General features: G+C 38.1%; 2 protein-coding genes across 4 annotated transcripts in view; one reads left to right on the forward strand and one right to left on the reverse strand.

Annotated features, from left to right (window-relative positions):
• Positions 1-1,172: 1,172 nt before the first annotated feature.
• On the forward strand, positions 1,173-5,922 carry lgals8b (galectin 8b). The gene is made up of 8 exons (XM_036592910.1): positions 1,173-1,519; positions 1,773-1,861; positions 2,015-2,225; positions 2,574-2,693; positions 2,776-2,802; positions 3,493-3,581; positions 3,660-3,825; positions 5,029-5,922. The coding sequence occupies exons 1-8, from the start codon at positions 1,481-1,483 to the stop codon at positions 5,176-5,178; spliced, it is 891 nt and encodes a 296-aa protein (XP_036448803.1). The 5' UTR covers positions 1,173-1,480; the 3' UTR covers positions 5,179-5,922.
• A 643-nt stretch (positions 5,923-6,565) lies between these two features.
• The window catches only part of LOC118823362 (probable palmitoyltransferase ZDHHC14), a 69,724-nt gene continuing 51,290 nt past the window's right edge, over positions 6,566-24,999 (reverse strand). For 2 of the 3 annotated variants that reach the window (XM_036592908.1, XM_036592907.1), the window contains exons 9-10: positions 20,999-21,101; positions 6,566-7,762 (exon numbers count right to left, since the gene is read on the reverse strand). In XM_036592908.1, coding sequence (XP_036448801.1) covers positions 7,364-7,762; positions 20,999-21,101 — 502 coding nt within the window. In that variant the 3' untranslated portion in view covers positions 6,566-7,363. The remainder of the gene's footprint in view (positions 7,763-20,998; positions 21,102-24,999) is intronic. The other variant, XM_036592909.1, reaches the window with a different exon arrangement.

The raw sequence follows: 24,999 nt of genomic DNA on the forward strand, positions 1-24,999 counted from the left end.
TGCTTTTTTAATGTGACCCAATATAGGAAAATCAATCAGAACAGAGATAATTTACACATATCAGTCTTAAAGGCACAGTGACAAAAACAGCCTGTTTAATTCTAAGGGAATGAAAAATGAATTACGGCGTATCTGGGAACGATACTACACAAATATGAGTAGAACTAAGTAGAAATAATTGGGATATGAGCCCTTTAAACTGCCCCGTCTTTGTCTTTACTGTTGTTCAGTATGATTTTGTCCAACAGGTGCTTCAGTTAATTAATAAATAAATAAATAAAAGAAAAAGAAAGAAGAAAGTCAAACTCCATATGAAGGTGTTTACACAGAAAGTAAAATCATACTTTCCCTAATGAAAAAAACCCATGAAAAAAAGTGTTTGTTGGCTCCTGATGGTTTTGTAATATGTTTTGCCTTTTTTTAATGGGTTGATATCACAATATAAATGATCCTAATGGTTTAACAGGCGACCAATGGCTGATCTGATTCTAAATGCATTTGAAGGCTTCCTAATGGGATTTAAAAGTGTTCTACAGGAAACTAGTGGTCTCTATTGGAAACTATTGAGCCAATTCCCAGTAGAAAGCAAAACCATTAGGTTTAATCCTAATGGTTTCTAAAGGTCCTTTTTCATCAGGGTTGCCCAGTTTAACTGTGACAGACTCCATTTAAAGTTTGACTTCATATTATTTTATTATTATTGTTACTATTATCATTATCATCATTATGGTTATTATTGTTAATATTCATAAGTGAAATGTGTCTGTAACTGTGCTAATATGTACAGAACTGCAGAAAAGCTCATAATTTTGACTTCATATTATTATTATTATTATTATTATTATTATTAATAATCATAAGTGAAATGTGTGTGTAATTGTGCTGAAATCTACAGTACTGCAGCTAAATTGTCCTCAGGCACAGAGTAATGAACTAAGACAGTAAAGAGTGCTGAAAAGCTGAAAAATACGAAGCCCCGCTGGTGACATCCTGTATAAATAAAAATAATGCGTGGCCACGCCTTATTAACGCGTGGGAACAAGATCCTAATGCATGGCCACGACTTAGTAAGGCATGGGAATGAGATGATTAAGTCGTGGCCACGACTTGGTAAGGCGTGGGAACGAGATCACGGCTTACTAAGTCGTGGCCACGCGTTATTTTTATTTATACAGGATGTCACCAGCGGGGCTCCGTAGAAAATGGTTAAATTTCCATCCTGTTTTTTATTCGTATTTGATTTATTTTTAGAATAAGGCCATGAAACCAGGCTCTGCCCTGCTTTCCGGAATAAAACTAGTGGTAATGCCCTGAAAGAGAGCGAGTGGGCAGTAAAGGTGCTTATATTTGCCATATAATCCGCTCTGCTCGTCTCAGGCTGCCTCTTCCCTCCTCCAGCACAATGGCGATCTGAGCACGTAAACACGGCACAACAGCGACGAACCGGCAGCTGCTGACCCACATTTACACTCGTTTACCAATGTCCGTGGCGAATGCGAGGCAGACCATTTTCAATCCGGTGAGTAATCACGAGTTCTGGCTCTCATTTTCCCCCAGCAAGCACGAACGATGCTGATGCGGTTAGCCTGAGAGATGCGGTCTGCGCCGAGCTGGAGCCTGAGCGCTCACCACGGCGAAAACAGCGGCTCACAACACAGCCGCGGTGCTAGAATTGGATTGGTCGTCGTAGATAATCCATAATCGATATATTGGCCTTAATCAGTCCACACTGTTGATGCTGAACCCATGCTCTCTCCACTGTTTCGCTTCAGGTAGTTCCTTTCACAGGAACGATAGCAGGTGGGCTTCATCCGGGAGAGATGGTTGTTATTCAAGGCTGCGTCCTCAATGAAGCTGACAGGTATGACACTTCTGTTAACTCTTATTAACCTTTATTAACCTCCATGTCTCGCACAGTCCAGTGGAAAGCCTGGCCACGGTGATATTTGTGCTTGGTACCTCTGTAGGCCTCTCAGCTCACTTTCTGACCAGTGGCTCTGACCGGCTCCCACAGGTTCCAGTTTGACCTCAGCTGTGGCAGCAGCACCAAACCCCGGGCTGACATTGCGTTCCACTTCAACCCCCGCTTCAGGAACCCCCCAAGCATCGTCTGCAACTCTCTGCAGCAGGGCAGCTGGGGCAGAGAGGAGAAGCTCGACCAGATGCCCTTCAGGCAAGGCACATCCTTTGAGACCATCATCCTGGTCCATGAAGATGTCTTCAAGGTAAGGCAAGCAGTCATGAGGTCGCATGACATGAAAGGTAGGAACTTCAGAAGAGAGCAGTGTAGACTGGAGGAAGTCCATGGGGGTTGAGATCTTCTGGCTTGTGATGAGGGTCCATATTTAAAATACTATCCAATATCTAATATAGGAGGATCTAATATTTGGGGTTACGATCATCCTGAAGTGGAATGAACCTGTCCTGGATTTGCAATTCTACCCCAGTAGGCTTTGTCTAGTTAAAAAGATAATAAATCATCTAGATAAAAATGAATCATTGCTATTAAAACCTAACATTTTTGAGGCTACTTTATTTGTACCTTGCTGCTGACTGGTCAGTCGCTCCTCTAGGTGGCAGTAAACGGTGCCCATGTACTGGAGTATAAGCACAGAATCCCTTTGGAAAGGGTCGACACATTCTCCGTATCAGGAAAAGTCAAAATACAGGCCATTGGCTACGTCCCCAACTCAGTGAGTAGCTTCAATACCAGTTGATTTTAGGAAAAAATGTCAGCAAAGTGATTCAAAATAAAATGCTTTTTTTATTCCACAGGCAATATTTTCAGAATCAGGTGATTTGGTAAGTTCATTTTACAGCCTACTAATGCTCATATTATCTAAATATGGCCTCTCTGAGGACATCATATACACACATATATATATATATATATACACACACACACACACACACACACACACACACACACACACACACACACACACACACACATCTAAACCTGAATATGTAGTTGCATCTAAAAATTGGTGGAAATCTCCCTTAATAAGTGAAATAATTAAAAACAGAACCCCTTCAGACCAAAGCAGAGGGTTGCGGTACAGTCAAGGAGGTGATGCTGGATGGTTTAACAATTCTTTCTCCTTCTCAGTGATGTAACGTTCTCAAATTTCACAATGAGTGGACCAACAGAAACGGCCCAAAATTACTTGGAAAAACAGTCTGGTTCCATTGACTTACATTAAAAGTAAAGTAGGTTTTTTCCTTTTCCTGTAAAGTTCTCATTTTGGAGATACAAGGTTTTCTTCCAACAACGGCGATATATTTTTTACCAACTTACTAAATTCCTTTACAGTTACAGTTGTAATGTTATAAAATAAAAACTTACAAACTCAATTTGAAACCTACCTTCTTTACTTGCACACTGTCTTTTTAGCCCTCGGCCCACCACAAACATACCCTCGAAGGCATAATACTCTTGGCACCTCTGATGTAAATGCTGTTTTTTTTGTCCTTTATGTTTCTTTCCTCAAGAGTATACCCTACAAAGGCAGTATACTTAAAGGGCTCAGACCAGGACAGCACATCACAATCAAGGGGCATGTCAGCTTATTTCCTCACAGGTAAGTTTACACGCCTGGGTCTTTTCCCATTTCAATATCTCTATGATACTATAAATGTTTTTCTTCTTTGTCTTTCAGTTTTACTGTAAACCTGAGATGCAGTCAGTCAGAAAACATCGCTCTGCACCTCAACGCTCGCATCAAATCAGGCATGTTTGTCCGCAACTCTTTCTTAAGCCAGTCGTGGGGCCCGGAGGAGCTTGAGCTGCTGTGCTTCCCATTCTCAGCTGGGAAATACTTTGAGGTACTGACGTCTTCTATTGCTCAAGAATGAGAAATTACTTGCATCATAAGGGTGGTCTTCTGATAGCGTCGAGCGACCCCTGGGGACGTCTGACGTCTGTAAAGCCTCTCAGAGCTACTTCACAGAAAGTTAGATCATTAAATGGTTACATATGCACTGCCTGGTGTTGACATAGTTTTACGGTTGGCCTGACATTCTTCATTTCACGGTAGAGAGAGGCATATAACATTACAGATATAATCATAAACAACACTACATATAATCACTCAGAGGTTCACTGGTCATCTTGGGTACTAAATAAAAGGGCTATATTTCTGTTGAGGACACTGCAAACCCTTGTTCCAAGGGTTTTATATGGAAGTATGAGGAAAGAAAGCTGTTCCAGACAGGTGACACTGTTGCTTCATGGCGAGTCATGTGGTGCATAAAACAAGGAACTGGAGATGAACACACTAGGCAAAAAAAGCACATTACAAACAAATGTGTATGGAAGTCCAGAGAGACCATATGGTAGTCATAACTTTCTGGATTATTATCTTGAGATAATGAGTTAATCATCTTGTTATCTCAAGATAAAGTTATGATCTTGAAATAACAAATTAGTTATCTTATCTCATGATAAAAGTTGTTATCTAGAGATAATGGGTTAATTATCTTGTTATTTCAAGATAAAGCTGCTATCTTGAAATAACAAGCTCGTTATCTTGTTAGCTCAAGATAAAGTAATTATATTGAAATAATGAGTTAACCTGCGATAAAAGTTGTTGCCTTGAGATAATGAGTTAATTATCTTGTAATCTCAAAAATAAAGTTATCTTGAAATAACAAATGAGTTATCTCGTAATAAAAGATATCTTGAGATAATGAGTTAATTATCTTGTTATTTCAAGATAAAGTTGTTATGTTGAGATCATGCGATAATTAACTTTTTATCTCAAGATAACAATCCAGAAAATTACAGCAACAGCTCATGGCCTCTCTGGACCTCTGTGAATATAACAATTCATGACTATTTGTTGTACCTGTAACTAACAGCTTTTACTGGTCTGTGGCGAAACTTGGGAACTCACATTAGTCCTTCCCATGGTGGGGTAAATAACATGTCTGCCCAAATGTATTTAGGCGTATTCTCTTTCTTTAGGAAAGCTGTTCCTCTTGTTATCCACATCATCTTGACTCAAATATTATGTTCTGTCCTCTCAGATAATCATCCTGTGCCAGTCTCATCAATTTAAAATAGCTGTAAACGGAGCCCACCTGCTGGACTACAGGCACAGAGTGCAGGACCTGAGCTGCATTAACCAGCTGGAGGTCCTGGGGGATCTGGAGTTACAGGACGTTAAGCTGTGGTGACTCCTGATCAGCGACAGGACATTGTGATTTCAACCTGTGTTTTTCACCCTGTTTACTAATGATAAGTGAAAAATACACCTCTCACTGACAAAGAGTTCCCTCGGTTACTTTGTATCAGCTTGATGGGAGGAAGGGTTGAGTTTCTAAAACATAACATGAATTGGTATCTACAGAATTTGCTGTTTAAGTGTGGCAACTAACTCACATAAAGGAGACGGAGATCATCACTAAACACTGACAAATTTTGAGGGTGGAAGATGTTTAAATAAAAAGAATAAAATGCTTCTCAGCCTTTGCTAAAGATTATAATTTGGCCCAAATTATACATCCTGTTGGAAGCTGATACATCAGTGGCAAAACTACATGCTTACATACTGGAATGGGGAAAATATTATAAAAGGTTATGAAAAATGCACTTTTTAAAAGGAGATAAGCAGACACATACTGCATTTATGAAATCCAACTCTCAAAGGAGGCTATAAAAGTTCTTGTGCACTTAAATAAAGGTTGAACACCATTATGTTAAACCAATCAGTGCATTGTGACACATATATTGTTTTAAGGCCATCACACACTTTTGGCAAAAAAAAAAAAACAAAAACAAAAAAACTGTATGAGCAAACAGAAGGGGGCAAATGGACTGTTAGAGTCATAGTGTTACTCTTATTAATGTACTTTATAGATTACTGATATCTAAGAGCATGTAATAAAATGATTTTAAATAAATATATGGTAAAAACTGTTCTGGTGTGTTCTCCCATAAATAGATTTATATGAACTATAAATGTAGTTCAGGCTTATCAGAATCTCAGACCAATTCTCTTTTACAAGATGTCTGAACTCCAGTTATAAGACAGCTCCACCGACAGAGCAGCACAGTCTACTGCCTGTATATGATGTTCACAAGTTCAGAAAGCAGCTTCATCTCAAAGAACAAGTAAGCTAACATGCTCTACACCCCACTGCCACCAGATGGAGCTAGTTATCTAGATATCTGTATTACAGGCTGAGGGTGGGGGGTGTTATTCAGTAAACATGTCTTTGAACATACCATTTCCAGCGAAAGGAGATGTTTTTGACTGGATCCTGCTCTTCCTGCAATTTTAGAACAATAACTGTTACATGAACATACAGTGAGCTTCCACATTTCTGAATAGTTTACCAGATATGGGCAAAAACAAGTACTGAAGATGACTGTTTCCATTTAGACTCCCTAGAATTGTGTTGGTTCAAGAAATAAAATAATAAAGAAGCATAACTTTGTAATCATTTTGAAAACAGCGTATAACCTGATTATCACCACGTAACCAAAACGAAGTGCATCGAGACACCCACGTGTGTCAGTGCGGTGTATTTTAAGTCCTTAAAGAACCTTCTGAGTACAGAGTGGGCGAATTTGAAGATTTTATTGGGCAGTGCATCCTTTCATGACACAGTATTAAAGGTCTTGGTGGATAACAACCACAGGCAATTGTCACAAGATAACACCGCAGTTATGCAGCATACGACACTGAGTCATTCAATCCAGGGACTCGAGAGATGCACAAACGGTTACAGAATCCCATTTAAAAACTCTGGGAATTTATTAATATCCACAGGAAATATACCAATTTGTTGGAAAAAAAAATGATGGCACAATACAATACCATATTCCTTTCAAAATATGTAACTTAAAAAATAACGCTGTGATATGCAACATGATGACAGCAACTCACGTGATCAACTGTCAACAGTAATCTCAAGAAATATGAAAGGCAGAACACTGTTCGTTTTCAGTTGCCAGGCTTGTCAAATTTACAAAAAAAAGAAAAACAACAACAACAACAAAAAAAGACAATAAAGGGAGCCCAGCAACCTAGACATGAAGCAGCTTTTTCCAGAGGAACTGTAAGACCACCTCTTACATGGTACGGTACACTCCATCAGGTACAGCCCTTTGTTTTTAACAGCCACCCAGCCTTCAGGGCAGTAGGTCGTGCATCCATAGACAGTCCACAGACGAGCAAAGAGAGAAATCCTTTAAGTTCTGACAGTCTGGAGTATCGCAAACTGTGTTCAGGCCATCTTTAAAGCCCATGATGGCAAGTAAAGGAGGAAAAAAAAGGTGGTTAAATTGAGTAGTGGCCAAGTTCGTGGCCCAGATTAAAGGGAGGTGTTGAAGGACGGAGGAAGGTTACATGAACATTTAAACTGAGCTGAGTTTGACCAGGCCCCTGACGGAGTCCTCATGGAGGGAGTCCTGACTGGCAGGGTTGTAGAAAGGCATGGTATGGCTGTGGCCCAGCGGGCTGCCGCAGGGCAGCATGCCAGGAGGCGATGGGGCTTCCTCTGGTGTAAGAAAGTGGTGGTGGGCCTCTGGTGCAGGATGGCTCTGGTGCAGCATCTCTTGTTCACAGCTCAGGTTAGGCGTGGAGGTCGGTGGGGTGGGCTGGCCTAAGGGAAGCAGCGTGCACGGACCACCCAGAGCTGTCCTGCCAGGAAGAGACGACTCATCCGCCATGACTACGGGCTCGCTCTGCAGCAAGGGAGTGGCAGCGGCCTGCAAAACGAATTTGGTGCTCTGAATGCACTGGTCTTGGTCACACTGAAAAGGGAGAAGCACACGGAAATGGAGCAGGGAGAGAGAACGGACAAAACATGGATAGAAAAATGGGGTGATGCAGAGAGAAAATCGAGAGAGAATTTTATTAGTAACAGGAACCAGATGAGTGAGCAAAGAGGAAAGATGTTAGTATAATTTTTTAGTACAAACTCTGGGAATAAAAAGCACAGATTTCCACTTCAAATGTACAGTTTAATCAATGAGCAGGCGAGACATGAAGAGCCATTCTAAAACTCCAGTATTGATCATGCCTCTGCTTCCTTAATTGTAGCAACCATTAAAGGACATTTTGGATCACAGGGAACAATCGATCACACTGGGAAAACATCTGCGGTCCACTTAAAGGTGGACCTTTCATAACAATTACATCATAGAACATATTTTGGAACAAGGGCTGCAATCCTTCATCCCAGACCAACAGGAACAGTTTGTAGCAGACAGATCAACCGACTTTTAAAAGAAGCATATACCACAGAGGACATTTTAAAAGCAGATAATGCTTCAGGTTACATAATCAAAGCCCTGCCAGTGTACAAATAAAGCAAATGTGGCTAACTAACGAAAATAAATGTTCGCTGGAATAAAAGCCAGTAGGGTCAGTTAGCATGGATCAAACTCGTTGTGTCTAATCAATGAAATTGATTGGTTTGAATATGAAAAACATTTCAAATGATATTCATCCTGATAATTCCCTCTCTCAAAACCTTTATTGCCAAGAATAATAAAGGGCTTAACTTTCCCCAACATCAGGTTACACCTACAGTTCCAAACCAATGCTGCCCAAAGTAGGGACAACAGGCCAGTGCAGGGGTGCCCAAACTTTCTGTCTTGGGGGCAAAGTGTAATGTTTGTTAGCCTTTACACTGTTGTATGCGAGTGTATGTGGAACAATCTATAGCATGGGTGCTTTCATAGTGTTGCTAAATATTATACTCTTTAAATATTATGACAGTTTCCACATGAAACAAGCAACTGTTTTATCTTTAAAATCCCTTAAAAGATATTCTTTGCTCCAGTGGGCCTTAAATCTTTTGTCCATGTACTATTGCCTGTTATGACCATTGTCCATTTCTGTTATTAGCTCATAAGTGGTAGCTGCAAATTGCTGCTATCAGAACAAAACCTTCCATCTCCATTTTTGTTGTTTTTTACCTTTTGACATTATTTGAAAATACTAATTGCGCTTTACATTGTGTGAAAATTTCATGATGACTCAACCCACAGAAATGGACCAAAACTGCTTGGAATGAAATCTCTTTACACTAACTTAAATTGAAAGTTAATGATTTTTTCCCTTGTCCTATAATGATAATTAATAAATGATAATAATGGGGATAAGAGGTTTTGTTCTGACAGTGTTGATATGTATGTTACATATGTTACATCTGTGTTGCGCTTACTGACAACTGTTCAGATTTTTATAACATCAGACTCCATGTTCTATTATGAAAAGTATTTCAAAAAAAATAATCAAAGAAAAAGAAGAATGTTTGTTCTCTCATTCAGTGAAAGGGTGGGTGAATTAGGGCAACCTTGTGTCCTTGTGGGCCAACTTTTTTGTCCATTTAGACAGGCGTGGTGTAATTTTATAAAATATAAAACAAAATTTACAACCTTCGACAACACCCAGATGTCAGTGACTGCAATGCAGCTGTAAAACTATGTACGTAGCCAGCAGTTTTGAGTCAACAGAGCACAACCTGCAGTGGAGGCACATGGACAAGAGGACAGAGACAACAATAACGTTTTCACGGAATTTAAACGCAAGGCAGTGTACCTTGTATATAAGTAAACAACTGGAGTATTTAAAGAATACGCGCATATAACTGACTACGTGCAAAAACAAACTACCACCAAAAATCAAACTTCGATCACCCTACACAAAAAGTTTAGCCACCCTAATTTCAGATTTTGATGAGAAAAAAAACAAACAAACAAAAAAAAACAAAACACATATCTGCTTATGGCAAATTCCAAAGTTCTTATTTCAAGCAGCAACTCAGAGATTATAGGAGCAGACAGATGTTATTTGACTGCTATTGGGTTTAATTGTTCTGTTCTGAGGCGAGGCAGACTTAGAACCTGCTGTCTGGAGGTCTCATCGCAATAAAATAAAAGTGTATCCCTCTTATAAGCTTCTGCAGACTTCTGTTTCACGTCACTTGATGCCAGTAAATGTATTGCCATGAGACAGAAGGTGCAGAGGTGCACATCAGAAGCTGGTTTAATTTGATACCTGTTAGCTTTAATTCCTGCTATAAACCTGTCAGTAGGAGCTTCTCAGGGGAAAACAAGTGAAGTGATATATCAGCTGGAGTCGTTCCAAGGAACCATATGTAATTTCCATGTGTATGCAGATGTGGGATACACACACTCATGATCTTAAGAACGGTCTGCTGTACATCAACTCACTCAAATGGCTGGACTGAAAGGTCATCGACAACAAATATTGGGAATTCTTCAGCAATCTCTGGAACATGATCTAGTTTGTTGAAATCATTGGGTTTGGCATTCCACATGATGTGTCACATTTTACTGCATTTACAAGGACAATAAACAAGAGCAAGTCTAGCACACAAACTGGTATTCAGCCTGCTGCACGACAGCTTGATAGGGAACAGCATTATTTCTTTGTGAAGAAGGTGACATAATTGTGAGATACAAGGTAAACACTCTTATCAGACTAACTGTATTCAGAATAGGTTTTGAAGACCAGAATCTGGTTCTCTTTAAAAAGGGGTAAACAGCTCTGACAATCCCAGAACTGTATTCATTACAAAACAACGACTGCCTTGAAAAGACTCAATACTTTGACATGTTAAAAAATGGCTATAGCTCAGCTTTTCCAGGAATTGATTTTAATTGCCAGGAGACATGAAGCAACGTCCAACTTTGAGGAAAAAGAAAAGGAAACTTCACAGCTGATTACATTCCTAAGTTGAAGAACTCAATTTGTGTGTGCAAAAATATTCTTACCACGAGTTATGAGTTATCTACATAGCTTACTTTTACAACCAACCATAAATCATTTCACCATCTGCTTTAGATGAAGCAGTATCAGCTTCTAGCTTCATGCACTGCTGACAAACAACACTGAGACCATATGCGACTAGGATTAAACTGTATCCAAGAGGCATTGCAATTCTTTCTTCAACAAAAGATTGGTGTATCAGTAGAGCAAAATCTCCTAGATTAGATCAGATTTAATAACCTACTAAAATCACCACTGAAGTCATTCCTGGCATTATTGTATGCTTCAGATTGTAGATCCACAGTCTGAATGATACTGCGGCATTTTTTAACCATAGGCTTTCGTATCTTATACTGATGGTCAAACCTCATTCTCTGCTGTTACTGTTTGCTATTCGGTGTCGACCAGAGGAGGATGGGTTTTTCTTTTGAGTCTTGGTTCCTCTGAAGGTATCTTTCTCTTACTCTTAGTGCGTTTTTCTCCACTGTCTCCACTGGCGACGCTCATGGGGGCTTGGAGCCGGATTTTTCTGTATAGCTGTTTTGTGACAACGCCTGTTGTAAAAAGCGCTATATAAATAAACTTGAGTTGACTTGAATAGCACTGGAAAGTGCTACAGTAGTTAGCAGACCATAGTAAAGATTATTCTTGAACTGCGTATACTGCCCACCAAAAGTCTGGGGGCACCCTGTCTTCTTAGAAATGTGAATTCTCTCGTGCCACCTCCTAAAGTAGTGAGAGAGAGTGAGAGAGAGAGTCTCCAATCGGTCTCCAATGCATCTCGAGTGAATTTGGCTTTTTTTACATTCTGAGATATAATCACTCAACCCAAGATGCATTAAGTGGCTAAGTGTAAACAGGCTCACAGTCACAAATAGTTTCCTTAATATGTTAAAGGACACTCTGGCCAAAATGAAACATTTACCTTTTACTACATTTGTTGTAAATATGCCTACTCTCCTCTCATAGCGGAGCTGTAGTAGTCTCCAAACTTGGAGTGTCTGGTTTAAAGACTAAAACACCTTCCAATGATGTATCTTGATGTTAGGAGATTTTGAAAATCTACAGCTGCTTTGAGTGAGGAAACTTGAAGATAGGCTGTTTAAAATGTTTGTCCGCTTTTATTAGTGTCTACATCATGGCCTATGGTCTTTATTGCTGTGGGATGTTTTAAAGGGATGGAAGGGGATTTCAAGTGGTTGTATAAAGTATTTATGTAATGCATGTTGGGTACTGTACTGAGAAAACACATGGACAAAAGCACAAAAAGGACAAAAAATTAAGATTTCTGGCAAACTGATGAGGCTGAGGGATGCAATGATGGGCTACAGGATATTAAAAAAACATGACAAATAACATACTAAAACGTTTTAGGCCAGAGTGCTGCTTTAAATCACTGCAAACTGACAAAGATTCTATAAATTATAAAGTTTATGCTGAAAAGCTAGGTGTCCACTTTTGGCTTACATGTACCGCATATTAAACTTAGGAATGCTTCATGCTGCCATCACATGAGTACAGCACAGTTCTTTTCCAAGAACAACAAAATCAGACTGTTTACTGTGTCCAATCACCCTGTGGCAGTGGTTTGAAATGGTATGAACTCTCCTGGCCTTTATAGGTCATGCTGCTTCTCCTACCCTCCAGTTTCCAAGTGTCAGTCTGTCAACCGTCATATGGACTAATGAAAGTGATGTGCTATGCTGTCCTGCTCCAACTGGACGCATGATGTTGTCATGCTGTTGACTATGTTGCAAGATGTGATACTGTAGGCAGGACAAAGTTATACATAACAGGAATGTTTAACCTTCCATTTTTCTTGATGAAAGATTAAATAAGTCATGCACACTGGCATCGTCTGTAATTTGATATTCATCACTGCAATGTTTTGGTAATAGACCTTAATTATCAAGAAGTGACTTAATTATTAATTGTCTGGTTCTGACCCATTTTTCTCTCAGGTGTGCACAAGTAATTCACTCATCTAATTCCAGGCTAATTAAAATAGATCTTTAACAGAGATGTATTAGCTAAACCACTAGACTGCACTATAACAAGAAAACGTGGGCAGAGTTTCCCACAGGAATGTCACAAAACAAAAACTGTCTTAGAAAAATACAAAGGCTGACTAAAGTAGGCTGGTGGCCAGTCCTCGTTACCCATAATCGAAGTGACATATCGTCGCTGTTCAAAGAAAAACAAGTATCTCCAAAACAACTTAATAAAGAAGACAAAACACTTACCTTTTTAATGTAAGTCAACATAAAGAGATTTCACTATTTGATTCTAAGTGATTTTAGAGCATTTCTATTGGTCCATACAGCATGAAATTCCAGCATAAAGAACAGCTGGTGTGTTGAAATAAAACATTGACAAAAATGGAGATGCGTGGTTTTCTTTGGACAGCGACAATATTCTACTGCGGTACACATTAAGAGTTGGGTGGCAGCGTACATTAATAACAATTATTGGAACTGCTCATCCAACAGAAACACGGCAGCTGTGTTACAATATAATCCCAAGTCAGACCAGACATTCACATATCCTGCTGAAGGACTAGTCATCGCACAGTGCATAGAGAACAGCTGAGCATTACAGAGCATTAAAGACTATTTTATATTTTCAGTATTTAGTTTGACTCTAACACACAGGTGTTGGAGATGAATAAAATGCAGCTTTAAATTAATGTATATTGGTGGCAGTAAGATTTTGCTGGATAGCTTCACCACATTTGAGTGGTTAAGAAAGCGCTGCAGAGTGCAATGCAGCCTCCAGCTATTGTAAAACGGAGAATCCACAAGTAATGATGCTAAACATTTAATCTTGCGTGAAATGTAGTTCTGGCTAACATGTTGGAGGAGAAGTGGCAGGGCTAGTTATATAATCCAGCTCAATTTCAATTTAAGAAAGATAAAGGGAGGAGTTGAATTCTTATGTTTGTTATATTATTATTTATGTTTTCGCCTAACATATAGCTCCACTTCCAGATCACATTAAAGGCCTTCTCCTAAGTGAGTGCATGGGCGCTGCTGTGTACCAGAGCAGCAGGCACAGATTAGACCTATACAATTCTCAGACTACGGGTGAAGTTAGGGATGCATCGATATCATTTTTATCAGGCGGAGTGCGTGTTTTGTAATGTCCACCGATACAGAGTCCGATACCATACTGAGTAGAATTAACAAGCTGTGTAAATAAGTGCAATGTACCTTGACAGTTAAATCACTAAAATCTAGCTGTTTTTAAATTAACTGCATTATCGAGCTATGCTAACATTATTTACCTTGGATCGAGAGAAGCAGGTTTTGTTCCACATCAGAAAAGCGTTTCTATAGAGCTGGAAGTAAAGTACGTTTCATAGTTTTGATCCTCATCTGTCTCTTTCAACAATAGTCTCTGTAGCTGGAATGACATCTGAGGCTAATGCATGTAGGAGTATATGCATATAGTAGTATATATGTATGTAGTAGCAGGTGGTAAGCATCTGAACCTGACTTTGCATTTGAATGTTTGATGCAAGTGGATACAGCTCTTAACGCCTTCACATTCAGGACTGAGATACCACCCTGTTTTGATCAAGGCAGGTCCATTTATAGACACACATGCTTCCAGAATCATCTCCCTTGACACACTATTTCCTGCTGCTACAAATGCAGCTTTTGTGATCAAATGAAGCCATGAAGTCATGTTTCATACTGTGAAACCAAGTGACTTCAAAAAAGCCTTTATCCCTTCCAAGAAAGCTAAACCTTGCGGCTGAACAGGAACAAAGGGCTACACATGCTCAGGTCCGCGCCGGTCTTAGGGGCTGAGCCACACTGCCAGCCCTGAAAGCTCTGCTTCTTATCTATGTTATTTTCAATGAATCTGTTCTTTTTTCCGTTCTAGAATTAATGTCTATAATTATAACCCCAAAGCAGACTGACCGATCAGCAGACTGTCCTGGAAGTTAAACATCAGATAATTTTAGAAACAACATAGCACAACACAGTGGTATAACCCAGAGACTGTGATATAAAAGCAGTAGGCGGTTTAAGCATCTGCACCCAGACCCAGTGACAGGCGTGAACAAGCCACATGTGAGCCATCTACATACCATCAAAGCTCATATCTCCCTTCGCCTGCTGAGATCAAAACCAAAACCAAAACCATCGTGGAAACTGTACAAAGACATTCTTTCTCATCACATTCTTGCTTTATCCATGGGGAACCTACGTCATGAGATAGTCAAGCACTATTTATTTTAAATATGAGTGGGCGGTATAGCAAAAAATCATAATATAAATGAAATTTCTGCTGGTTTCAGTATGCACATGCACGTTTTCAACTCCTTGGGTGGTTCCAAAACCCAGTTCATCATATTCAATAAAAATTCAATTCAATAAAAATCATTTTCTAAAAAAATTTAAAAATACAAAGAGCGTCTAAGATTTTTGGCTTTCAGCAGTAAACTGTAAGCAAATAGCAATATGTGTATGATCATAAAATACATTTTCTGTTGATTTGAGGGGAGCTTTTACAAAAAATAAATAGATAAATAAAATACAAATTAACATTTATTTCATGCAGTTACTGAATATTTTGTCTTACGATTTGGTCGTGTAAATTCAGATGGAAAAACCACAATATACCCTGGTGAATAAGAGGTTAAGAAAGCCTTTTTTAGGTTTACAGTGGCTTATTATTCTGGAAGGTCCCTTCACTTATTAATAAGTTTAATAAGTTCATTTTTATCAACCAAATTAAATCTGAAATCTGTATCGTGCAAAATAGTACAAACAATCTAACACCAGCCCTGCAATCCCAGCTAAACAAATGGGCTAAATCTTGTCTTTGTTTGAATTTCCTGTTCCACCTTAAAAGGAGCTTCATACATTCTGCACACCTGTACAAGTCCCTGAATGTAACTGCTGCACCATTTAAGATGGAACGGGAATTTTTAAACAAAAAATTATTTCAATTTCTCAAGTCATTTGTCTCATATGTGCTTCCGACTGTCGGATAACTGCTGGAATTTGGAAAATATTTCACATTCACATTTCAGTACCAGCTGGTCCACAGTTTGTTGTGGACACCAGGCCCCCAGACTGCAATGCCATCTGATGCAGCTGACTGAGTCAGGTGGCTCCTCGGGCAGTACGAGAGGAAGTGCAGCAACTGGTCTGGTGTCCATGTTAGGCTTACAAACATTTCTGGCTCAGGCTTGTAGCTAAATGGAATATTGGCAGTGCTGTCTGCACTGTTTATATGTCCCATCATCTGCACTTTTTTGTGGCATATTGGTATAATGGTTGTGATGAAACTCATATCTAAAGAACAATTTCAACCAGTATGTCGCTGTTGTCAGAACAAAACCTTGCATCTCCAAAATGACAACTTTACAGGAGAAGGAAAAAACATATTCAACTTTTAATGAAATTCAATGGAACCAGACTTTTTTCAAAGTATTTCCGGGTCATTTCTGTTGTTTCATTCATCATGAAATTTACACATATAGACATATACACATATGAGACACTTTCAAATTATGTCAAACACTGAAAAACAACAAAAATGGAGATAAGGTTTTGTTCCGACAGCAGCTATACGTCATATACTATCATACTGATATGACAAAAGTGCAAAATGGTATTTTCTGGGTTTTTCATCATTTTTACAAGTAAAACTGTGGGTCTGGTCCCATACTTTTAGGTACTGCAGATATATCTCATTTATTAGGACTGCATAATGAAGGTGCAGTATAACAAAATAGTATCTGCATGCAGAAACATCACATTGAGCCGACATCTCCCTGAAAATACCATCTTTTTTTATTTTTTATCTTTAATCTATTTTATCTGTAGACATGCTTTGCCAAACGGTCATATTCAGCTGCTTTCTGTCTTCAGTCTCTTCTGATCAAGTGAAACAAATGCCTGATAAAATGTGAAAACGTAGACAGTTCAAAGCCCTCCACTTTTTCTTCTCTTTGTGTTGTGTATATTGGATCACGCTCAGTGCTGCACTTCCCAATTAATCTAAACTGGGGCTGAGAGTCAATCCTAAAGTGTCGATTCTCCAATTACAGGCATTTAGGAATCAAGAGTCAATGCGTAAGCTTAGGACATGATTCCACACAGTGACATAGCGGACACGTAAGTACTGTAAAAAACTGTAAAGACTGTAAAAAAGTAAAATGTAAAATTTGTAACAAAACGTGTCTTACAATTAAACAATACTGCCAGTGCTGAAATATCTACCCACCTGAAGGAGCTGACAGAGAAGAATCAGGAAACATTACAGTTAAACTATCCCGTTAGTAAATCTAATAGGTCATTTAATTAAACTGACATTTCCTTGAGGTGGCAGTTAATAAGTTAAGGTGGTCTCCTGTCATTCACGTAATGGTATAATTAATGATTAATAAATAATGGTAATGTTGCATTTTTTTTTCTTTATTTTGCTGGATCTCTTTCCCCATGTAATGATTTTTGAAATCGAGAAATAAAGTTTATGTGTAATCAACCCAACCACTTTAAATCAGAATCAAATTCTACTTCAGAATTTCTAGAATCAAAGAGCCCCAAGTGGACAAAACACTTTCATACTCCTCTGAGTTACATCATGTTACAAAGATGACACAGCCAGCATGTCTTTCACGGCTAGGCCCAACACTACCTCCACCATGTTTTACAGACAAGGTGGCATGTTTTAAAATCATCAGCAAATGCTTTCTCTACATTTTAACTTCTCCATCACCACTGGAGAATGTATAACATGTACATTATAACCAGTACATAAAATGCAAAATACAATTCTATTGGCTCATTTCACTTTTTTAAAACTGACCTGCCCTTTTTTGTTTTTGATGGTAGTGGAAAACTTTTACCTTGCAATGTAACTGTTGTAAGTCTGCTCTCACTGTTTTCTGTAATTGTCCCTGCACACTGGAGGACATCACTAATTTCAGATTTGTTTGCCCTCACTGCTTCATATCTTCGTTTTCAATCACAGTCGCTTTCCTCAGTCAACCTGTTCACTGCTGACTGCTGTTTACACAAAGAGTTCTGTTGCTTTGCTAAGTGTGATGTCTGAGCTACGACCGACAGAATCCTTCTTTTCTGTAAGCAATCAAGTTGTTAAGTGCCCACAATGGTTTATGCCGAGTGACTACTAAAAAGACATTCACAGATCTACTGTGTCCTTAGTTTACCTGGAAACTTCATGGAATTTGGGGTGGCAGAAAACATGTTTTAAATCCAGAATAAAACATAGAAGCAAAATTCTATGCATTATGCACAATGTTACTACATTTGTCTGGTTTTCATCTTAAAAACAGGGAGCTGATTTAGCAATTATCTTATTTTTTGTTTTTCAGAGGGCACTGCACATAAACACCCAAAACTCATAATCTATCAGAATCTCTGCGCAAGTACAAGTGTTAAGACACTGGAAACAATTTTAGTTGCAAGCATTATAAAGAGAAAATGTGCGTCGGTCAGAAAAAAGGGCGATACACATTCTGGAGCTACCTCACACTATCACAAATCTCTTCCAGCCTTGCCTGCTGCTGACCTACTTCTACAGCACAACACCAAATCCCACTGCACGCCATAAGGGGAAATAGAGGGGAATATCACACGGACAGCAGACAAATGCAATAGATCTGTCCAAATCATAACACCAAAAAGGGTGAAAGTAACAAAAATTAAATGATGAAGCTCATGTGATGAACTTTGGTAGTAAAAACACAGAGAAATGATTTAATAAACAGGTCATTTAAAAAACAGGATGACCTGAAGGGAAATTAGTTTTTTAATATCAGTGTTTTATGTAAACAGCAAGTTTGATTTAGCATCCTTCATGGATTACTCTATATTAATAATAATAACCAAAAAAGAAGTTGAGAAAAGAGAATTATGAAAAGTGCCAGCAGGTTTGACTGAAACTGCTGAAACGTTCAAATGAGTAATGAATGAAAAACAGCTTTGATAAAACCTCCTAACTGTTTTACTGATGAAATGAATTCTCAGTTTACTGTTCCATTTATCAGATCATGTTTTTGTCAATTCAAATTTCATCACTTCTGTTATTTCTGTACTGAGAGAGAAAACATTATCTGAACTGGAAACAGACTGATATCGAGTAACAGTTTAAACGTGCTGAGTGATATGAGTGTCTTGTTGAGGAAAGGGTATCCAGGTATTTGTTTTCCTATCCTGATGGCTGAGTACAGGCTGTACTAAGAGGAAGCTGAGCTGTAATTTCTCAAGGGAGAAGAGAAAAGAGAGTCAGACAAAGAAGAAAATGTCACGGAATAAAAAAGAATGACAGAATTACCATGAACTTACAGCCTCATTCATTTCATGTCCAGCAGAAAGCAGAGAGCACATCCTGAAACAATTACTGACCCAAGCAATAACGATACAGCATCGCCATCAATAGCCGAAAATCTCAAAGTAAAGCTCAGCCAATAATTTTAAAGTGTCAGTCCAGAATTATAATAGCATATTTTAAAAAGCTGAGGAGGAAGAACAGAAGCTGAAAGCTGAATCTTACTCACAGAAAATAGGCAGACATTTAAAGAGCATGGAAAAAATAAAACACTGGACAATCTAAAAAGAAAAACACTGTGGTGCTGCTGAGCCTGTGTTGGTGAGCTGCTAATCTGCATATTCCCAAGCTGCTGCGACAGCCACTTATTGGTAACTTAATGCCTGGTTTTGTTAGATTTTGTTAGAATAAGTGTTCACTTTTAAAAAAATGAAGGTTTTGTCTGGTTGGTAGTGCTGATGTGCATCAAATTGGCAGGTTATTTAGTTTTTGTTGTTGTCTACCATCAGGTTTTGTTCACTAGACAGTCTCAATTACTGTGCTTGATTCGCTTTAAAACAGATGATGTTTATGAAGCCATTTGGAAAGCATCTGATGAAAGCCTACATCAAGAAATAAACGATAAGCCAAGATTCTAAGTAAATAATTAGTAATTAGAAATAATTATAATAGTAAATAAAATACCAGTACATAATTGCTGGCCACTACACCCAGATTTCAATGCTAAGTTAGAAGAAGAGTGGATTGGAAAGAGAAATAACTAAGGTAAAAAGAGCTGGACCACATAGCTGTTGTGGCAGAGATATTGAATGGCCAGTCAGAGAGAGGACTGGCTAGAACTGGGTTCCTAGCAGGTTATAATCTAACCTGCACTAATCATATTTTTGGACGTCCTGAATTGCCACATATGCAGGAGGTCACAAACTGACATGCTATTACTACACCAAGTCACTCTTTAGACTAATACTAATAAAAAAACAAAAAATTTCATGTTTCACAAACAATAACATCTCATTCAGAGCAGCTTTGGTGAGAGGAAAATATGCATGTTTTAGGAATTAGAGGTTTTTCAACCTAATCTCTACCTGATGCATCTGTATGCAGATCAGTTACCACAGACAATCATTTTGAAATGTTTCTCTGTACTTAGAAAAAGAACAGAAATACTGCTGACTCAAAGCTTACTGATTATGGAAGGCAATGGGCAGGTGCTTCAGCTTCAGCACCTGCCCTTGGGTTTCTATTATAAGAAGCCCAACAGCAGGTGGAATTCTACCTGCAGTCGGAATGTTGGCTACTTTCAGACTGCATGTAAAAGTGGCACAAATCCAATATACTGTCCGAATCTGATATTTGTCATTTGGTCATTCACATTTTTTTTTTTTTTTAATGTGGCCTACATCATTTATCAGTCTGAACAAATCACACGCATGTGCAAAACAACACCGATCCACCTGACACGCACATCGAAATGGATTCGGCCACCTTTTACATGAAGTCAACAGTAAATCCACAGTAAGTCGCCTTTAAGTCAACAGTATTTCATTCATTTACTATGTACAAAGAAATTATTGCTTATGGTCAAACCACCAAAGCATTCCTTCGATATCTGATAAAGGCTACTAACTACTTGTACTGGTTTGGAGCTAGAAAGCCCTAAAGGTTAGTTCTGAACTGGCTCTATGATGTTTAAACAAGGATGTCAAAAGCAGTTCATGCAGTTCAGTTCAGTTTCTGACCAAGTCAATTACAGCCTTCTTTTCATTTTTTTTATTTTTTTTTTTTAAGTTATCTAAACTGTATTTCAGCTTTTTTTCCATCTCTTCTGTTGTCATAACATACTATGGATGTTGGAAACGGAGAATGGGAAACCCTGACACTGCAGCTGTGTTCTATTAAATGTTCAGTAATGTTGTCTGCAGGCTCAAGCTTACCATGTGTGTCTGGGACTGAGTGGCACCGTACATTGTGATGCCATTGGTGGGAGGCGCAGGCTGAGGCGTATCAGGCAGGACGAAGCCTCTTCTGTCAATGAGACTGTGGAGCGAAACAAAGATTCTTATATGTAAACACTTAAAAGTGAGAGATGCTACACTGGGATGAAAACTTTGCCAGATAATCCTAAGAGCAATTGTCTTGGCACTTTTAAAAAATCATCTTAAAACACACTTATTTAATACTGCATTTATATTAAACAAGTGCAATCAAAGTTTATCTTTTTTATTTTTTAGTTTAACTGTACTGTCATTTATTTTCCCAACATTGTTTTTTCCTTTTGTCTTGCATTTTTTTTTGTTTCCTGTGTATTTTTGTTACTATTCATTCTGTGAAACATTTCATACAGTTAACAAGTTAACAAAGTGCTATATAAAATAATAAATATGCAGCACTGTGCAAAAGTCAGAGACCACCCTTTTATTTATTAAACTTCAAAACGGTGCAGGTTGTTCATTTGTCAAAACAAAAGAAAAGCATATTTTTAAACAACTAGACAAAATACCCATTTTTCCAGTATTTAGTGTGTCCAATCTTTAACTATTACTGCTGCCATTCTTTTCAGAAGACTTGCTTTCAGTTTCTCAAAGAAATCTGCAGGGATATTTTTCAAATTCTCCACAGTTCAGTCTTTTGCTTTTGTCTGCTTCTCACCATCCAAGTAATCCCAAATACAATTTCACACTTATCAGTCCATAAAACCTTACACCACATCTCATATGTCTGGTTTTGGTGTTCTAGTGCAAATTTTCTTCCTTGTCTGTTTCCTTTTCTCAGTGAGGGCTTTTTGACAGCTACACATCCTTTCAGACCCGTAGTGCTGAGTCGTCTTCTCACAGTGGAAGGATGGACAGAACACCTGTGGATGTTTCCAGATCTGAAGCAGCTTGATTTTCTCCTCTCTCTCAAAGATGAAAGCTTTAAGTGCTGTTTATCCGGTGGGGGGCAGTTTTGGTGTCTACCAGGTCTTGCACGGTTGCTACGAGCCCCATTTTCTCTATAACTGTAATAATTTGAACTCATTTGCCCATAATTTAATTTATTTTCCTTTGGATTTCCTTGTGTAAATGGATTATCTTGTATCTAAAATCAACTGAATAAATGCAAGGGTGGTCTCTGACTTTTGCACATTATTGTATATAACTATAATTATTATAAATCACTATCACTATCTTTATCTGGTCAAAGTAACAATGAGACAAGTAAGGCAGCGTAATAATAGCATAAGGGAAAATAAATGGTTGAGGAGAAGACGGACCATTCCACACACTGAGCAGTGTTTCAGACAGTAAATGGCACTGCACAGTTAATGTTACAGCACAGCATCTATTCAAGACAGACCCATGACAAAGCCTGCCACGTCAGCACAGCAGGCACATAAGTCATCTAGAAAAAGTGTGTATGATTTAAAAACTTACAACATGTCAAAGAATCCCTAAGCGAATGCTGATATGGATGAATGGCGATGAATGACACTGAATGGCAGAGCAGGGGCAGTGCAGAGAAGGTTAATGAGCAACCGAAAGCTTATTTATCCACTCTGAGTCATTCTTAAAGGAATGCTTCACCAAAGTGGAGGTCACCCAATGCACAACATTTACTGACATACAGCAGGGACGGTGCAGTTCAATGAACTGTTACTAGCATGGTTAAACAGGACAGTCAGAGCAGCTCTGTCACTGAGCACTGCAGTCACACTGTATGAACCAGCAGGAAAAGGTGCAGTGGAGCCAAAAAATGCACTGAAACCTGAAATGACAATGCAAATGAAAATGGCGCCTCTGAAAATGTGATTGTATAGTATGGCTGCATGACAGGGACAATTTGTTACTACACTAGGAATGCACAACCAGATTTGGCAGATTTTGATCTAATTCCTTTCTTTTTTTTCGGCCAAACTGGGTTGTAATTCATAAATTTCATAAAAACATAAGGCAGGTAAGTGCACTCACACTGTAACTGAATGCTACTGCTACACCTGTACCAAAATGTAACGGCATAATTACGCATGACTCATTGTGCTAAATATCTAGACACCTTACTTTCAGTGCAGCACTGTAACATGTATTTCAATTAATGTTATATAAAAAGGCATTTTTAGTTTAAGAATTTAAAATGAACACTGCATCCCTATTTGAATGTGATAAATATTATATTAAACATATTCAATATTTAACTAAATATTATATATTATATTAAACCCCCCTACATTATTTTTTCCCCCTGGGGTCCACTTACAATGTTTATTTGGGTTTTTGTACCAAATACAGTCATAATTCAATTTGAATTATTTGAATTACTGTGCCTTTAAGACTGATATGCAAATGATCTCTGTTCTGATTGGCTGCTCTGCATTCAAAAAGCAGTCTGAGCTGAAACTTGAGCGTGAATAGATGGGGCTGAACTACAGTTGGCTAGATTGGTGGATATATGTAAATGTGTGGATTCAAAACAAGCTGTTTTTGCAGTTTCATTTCCATGAAAAGTGAACAATACCATTTCAATATTTAGTCCTTTTTTTATTTAATTAATTATTTTGTTTAAAAGTGAGGAAAATGTGGCTTTCCATGATATGGGCCCTTTAAATATATTATGCTATTAAATATATTAAAACCCATTATTGGTGAAACTTTGATGTCCTTTAGTATTTTGACCACACCTCAAGTAAAGGTATCCAATGTTATCCACAAAGGGCTGGTGTGGCTGTGGTTTCTTATTTCAGATGAGCAGGAGCAGACTTCATTCCACTTGCTTAATCAGTTGGTCTCTGTCTTCAAACAATTGATCAGGTGTGCTCTGTATTGTCGGAAAGAAAGCCTGCAGCAGCCCTTTGCAGATAAAATCAACGACCTCTGTCTTATTTCGTCCTAAGGACTCGGCACTTTCCATGAATAGAGTTCAATTTTTGTCCCATTATCTTTTTAAGAGTAATAAAGAGTTTTTGTTGTCTATTTCTGTGAAAAGTAAAAGGATCTGTAATTGAGTTAATGAGCATTTAAATGATCACAAAATGTCTAAAAACTCTATATTAAAACCTTCCAGTAATTTCTCAGCAATTTAAGGTTTAATTTAATATTAAAAGAATTATTTTCCCCTATTGATTTCTTGATTTCACAAAAAAAAGTCATGTGTCCCACATTTTACGCGCAGCTCTGTTACCAAAACCTGTTCTCTCTCTTTAAAAATGGAACGTTCCATTTATTATAGTATACAGGAATTTGCATCATCTTATTTTCTGCAGAATGACTATGAGGGTTTTCTCCTTCTATTTTTTTAACTAACACTTAAAAATTGATTTGGCTGCATGGGTGAAGCTTGATCATTCAACCCTGTTACCAAAATGATTGTGAGAAAAAAGTATATATTTATATTTTTTACATTTATGTAAACTATATTGCAACATGTGCACCCTCTCAAGCTAACCACTCCTGAAAGCCAGCTTATTATAGGTTCTTAACTGTGTTATATGCAACCCTTTTTTTTTTTTTACTTTCAATATTTATTAAAGAAAATTAAATGAAAATGGCTTGAAACAAAGATTTTAATGAAAACATTTGAATTAAAACTATTTTTGGACTTTCCCTTCTGCTCTATGCTATATATTTTATATGTTGCTTTACTGCATTAACATGAACATCATGGGGAAAACGATGTCTGCTCAACCTTGTTAGTCTGGTTTCAACCTTGTTAATCAAGTTTCAACTCTATTAATCAGTCATTTTTGGTCAGTCTTGAAACACTTAATTTACCAATTTATGTTACCAGAAGTGTCAATTTGGTAATGAGAGCCATCAGATATCTCTGTGTGTGAAATATAGAAAACACTACGAAACTTTGGAGTTTTATTATTTGTTTGAAATGGTGTCTCACAAGTAAGGAATCACCCATATAAAATGAAAATGGTCTGGCAGATGGTGATCCAATTTCAGACACAAACTGT

This window comes from Colossoma macropomum, unplaced genomic scaffold (genome assembly GCF_904425465.1).
Source record: "Colossoma macropomum unplaced genomic scaffold, Colossoma_macropomum, whole genome shotgun sequence".
Classification (NCBI taxonomy): Eukaryota; Metazoa; Chordata; class Actinopteri; order Characiformes; family Serrasalmidae; genus Colossoma; species Colossoma macropomum.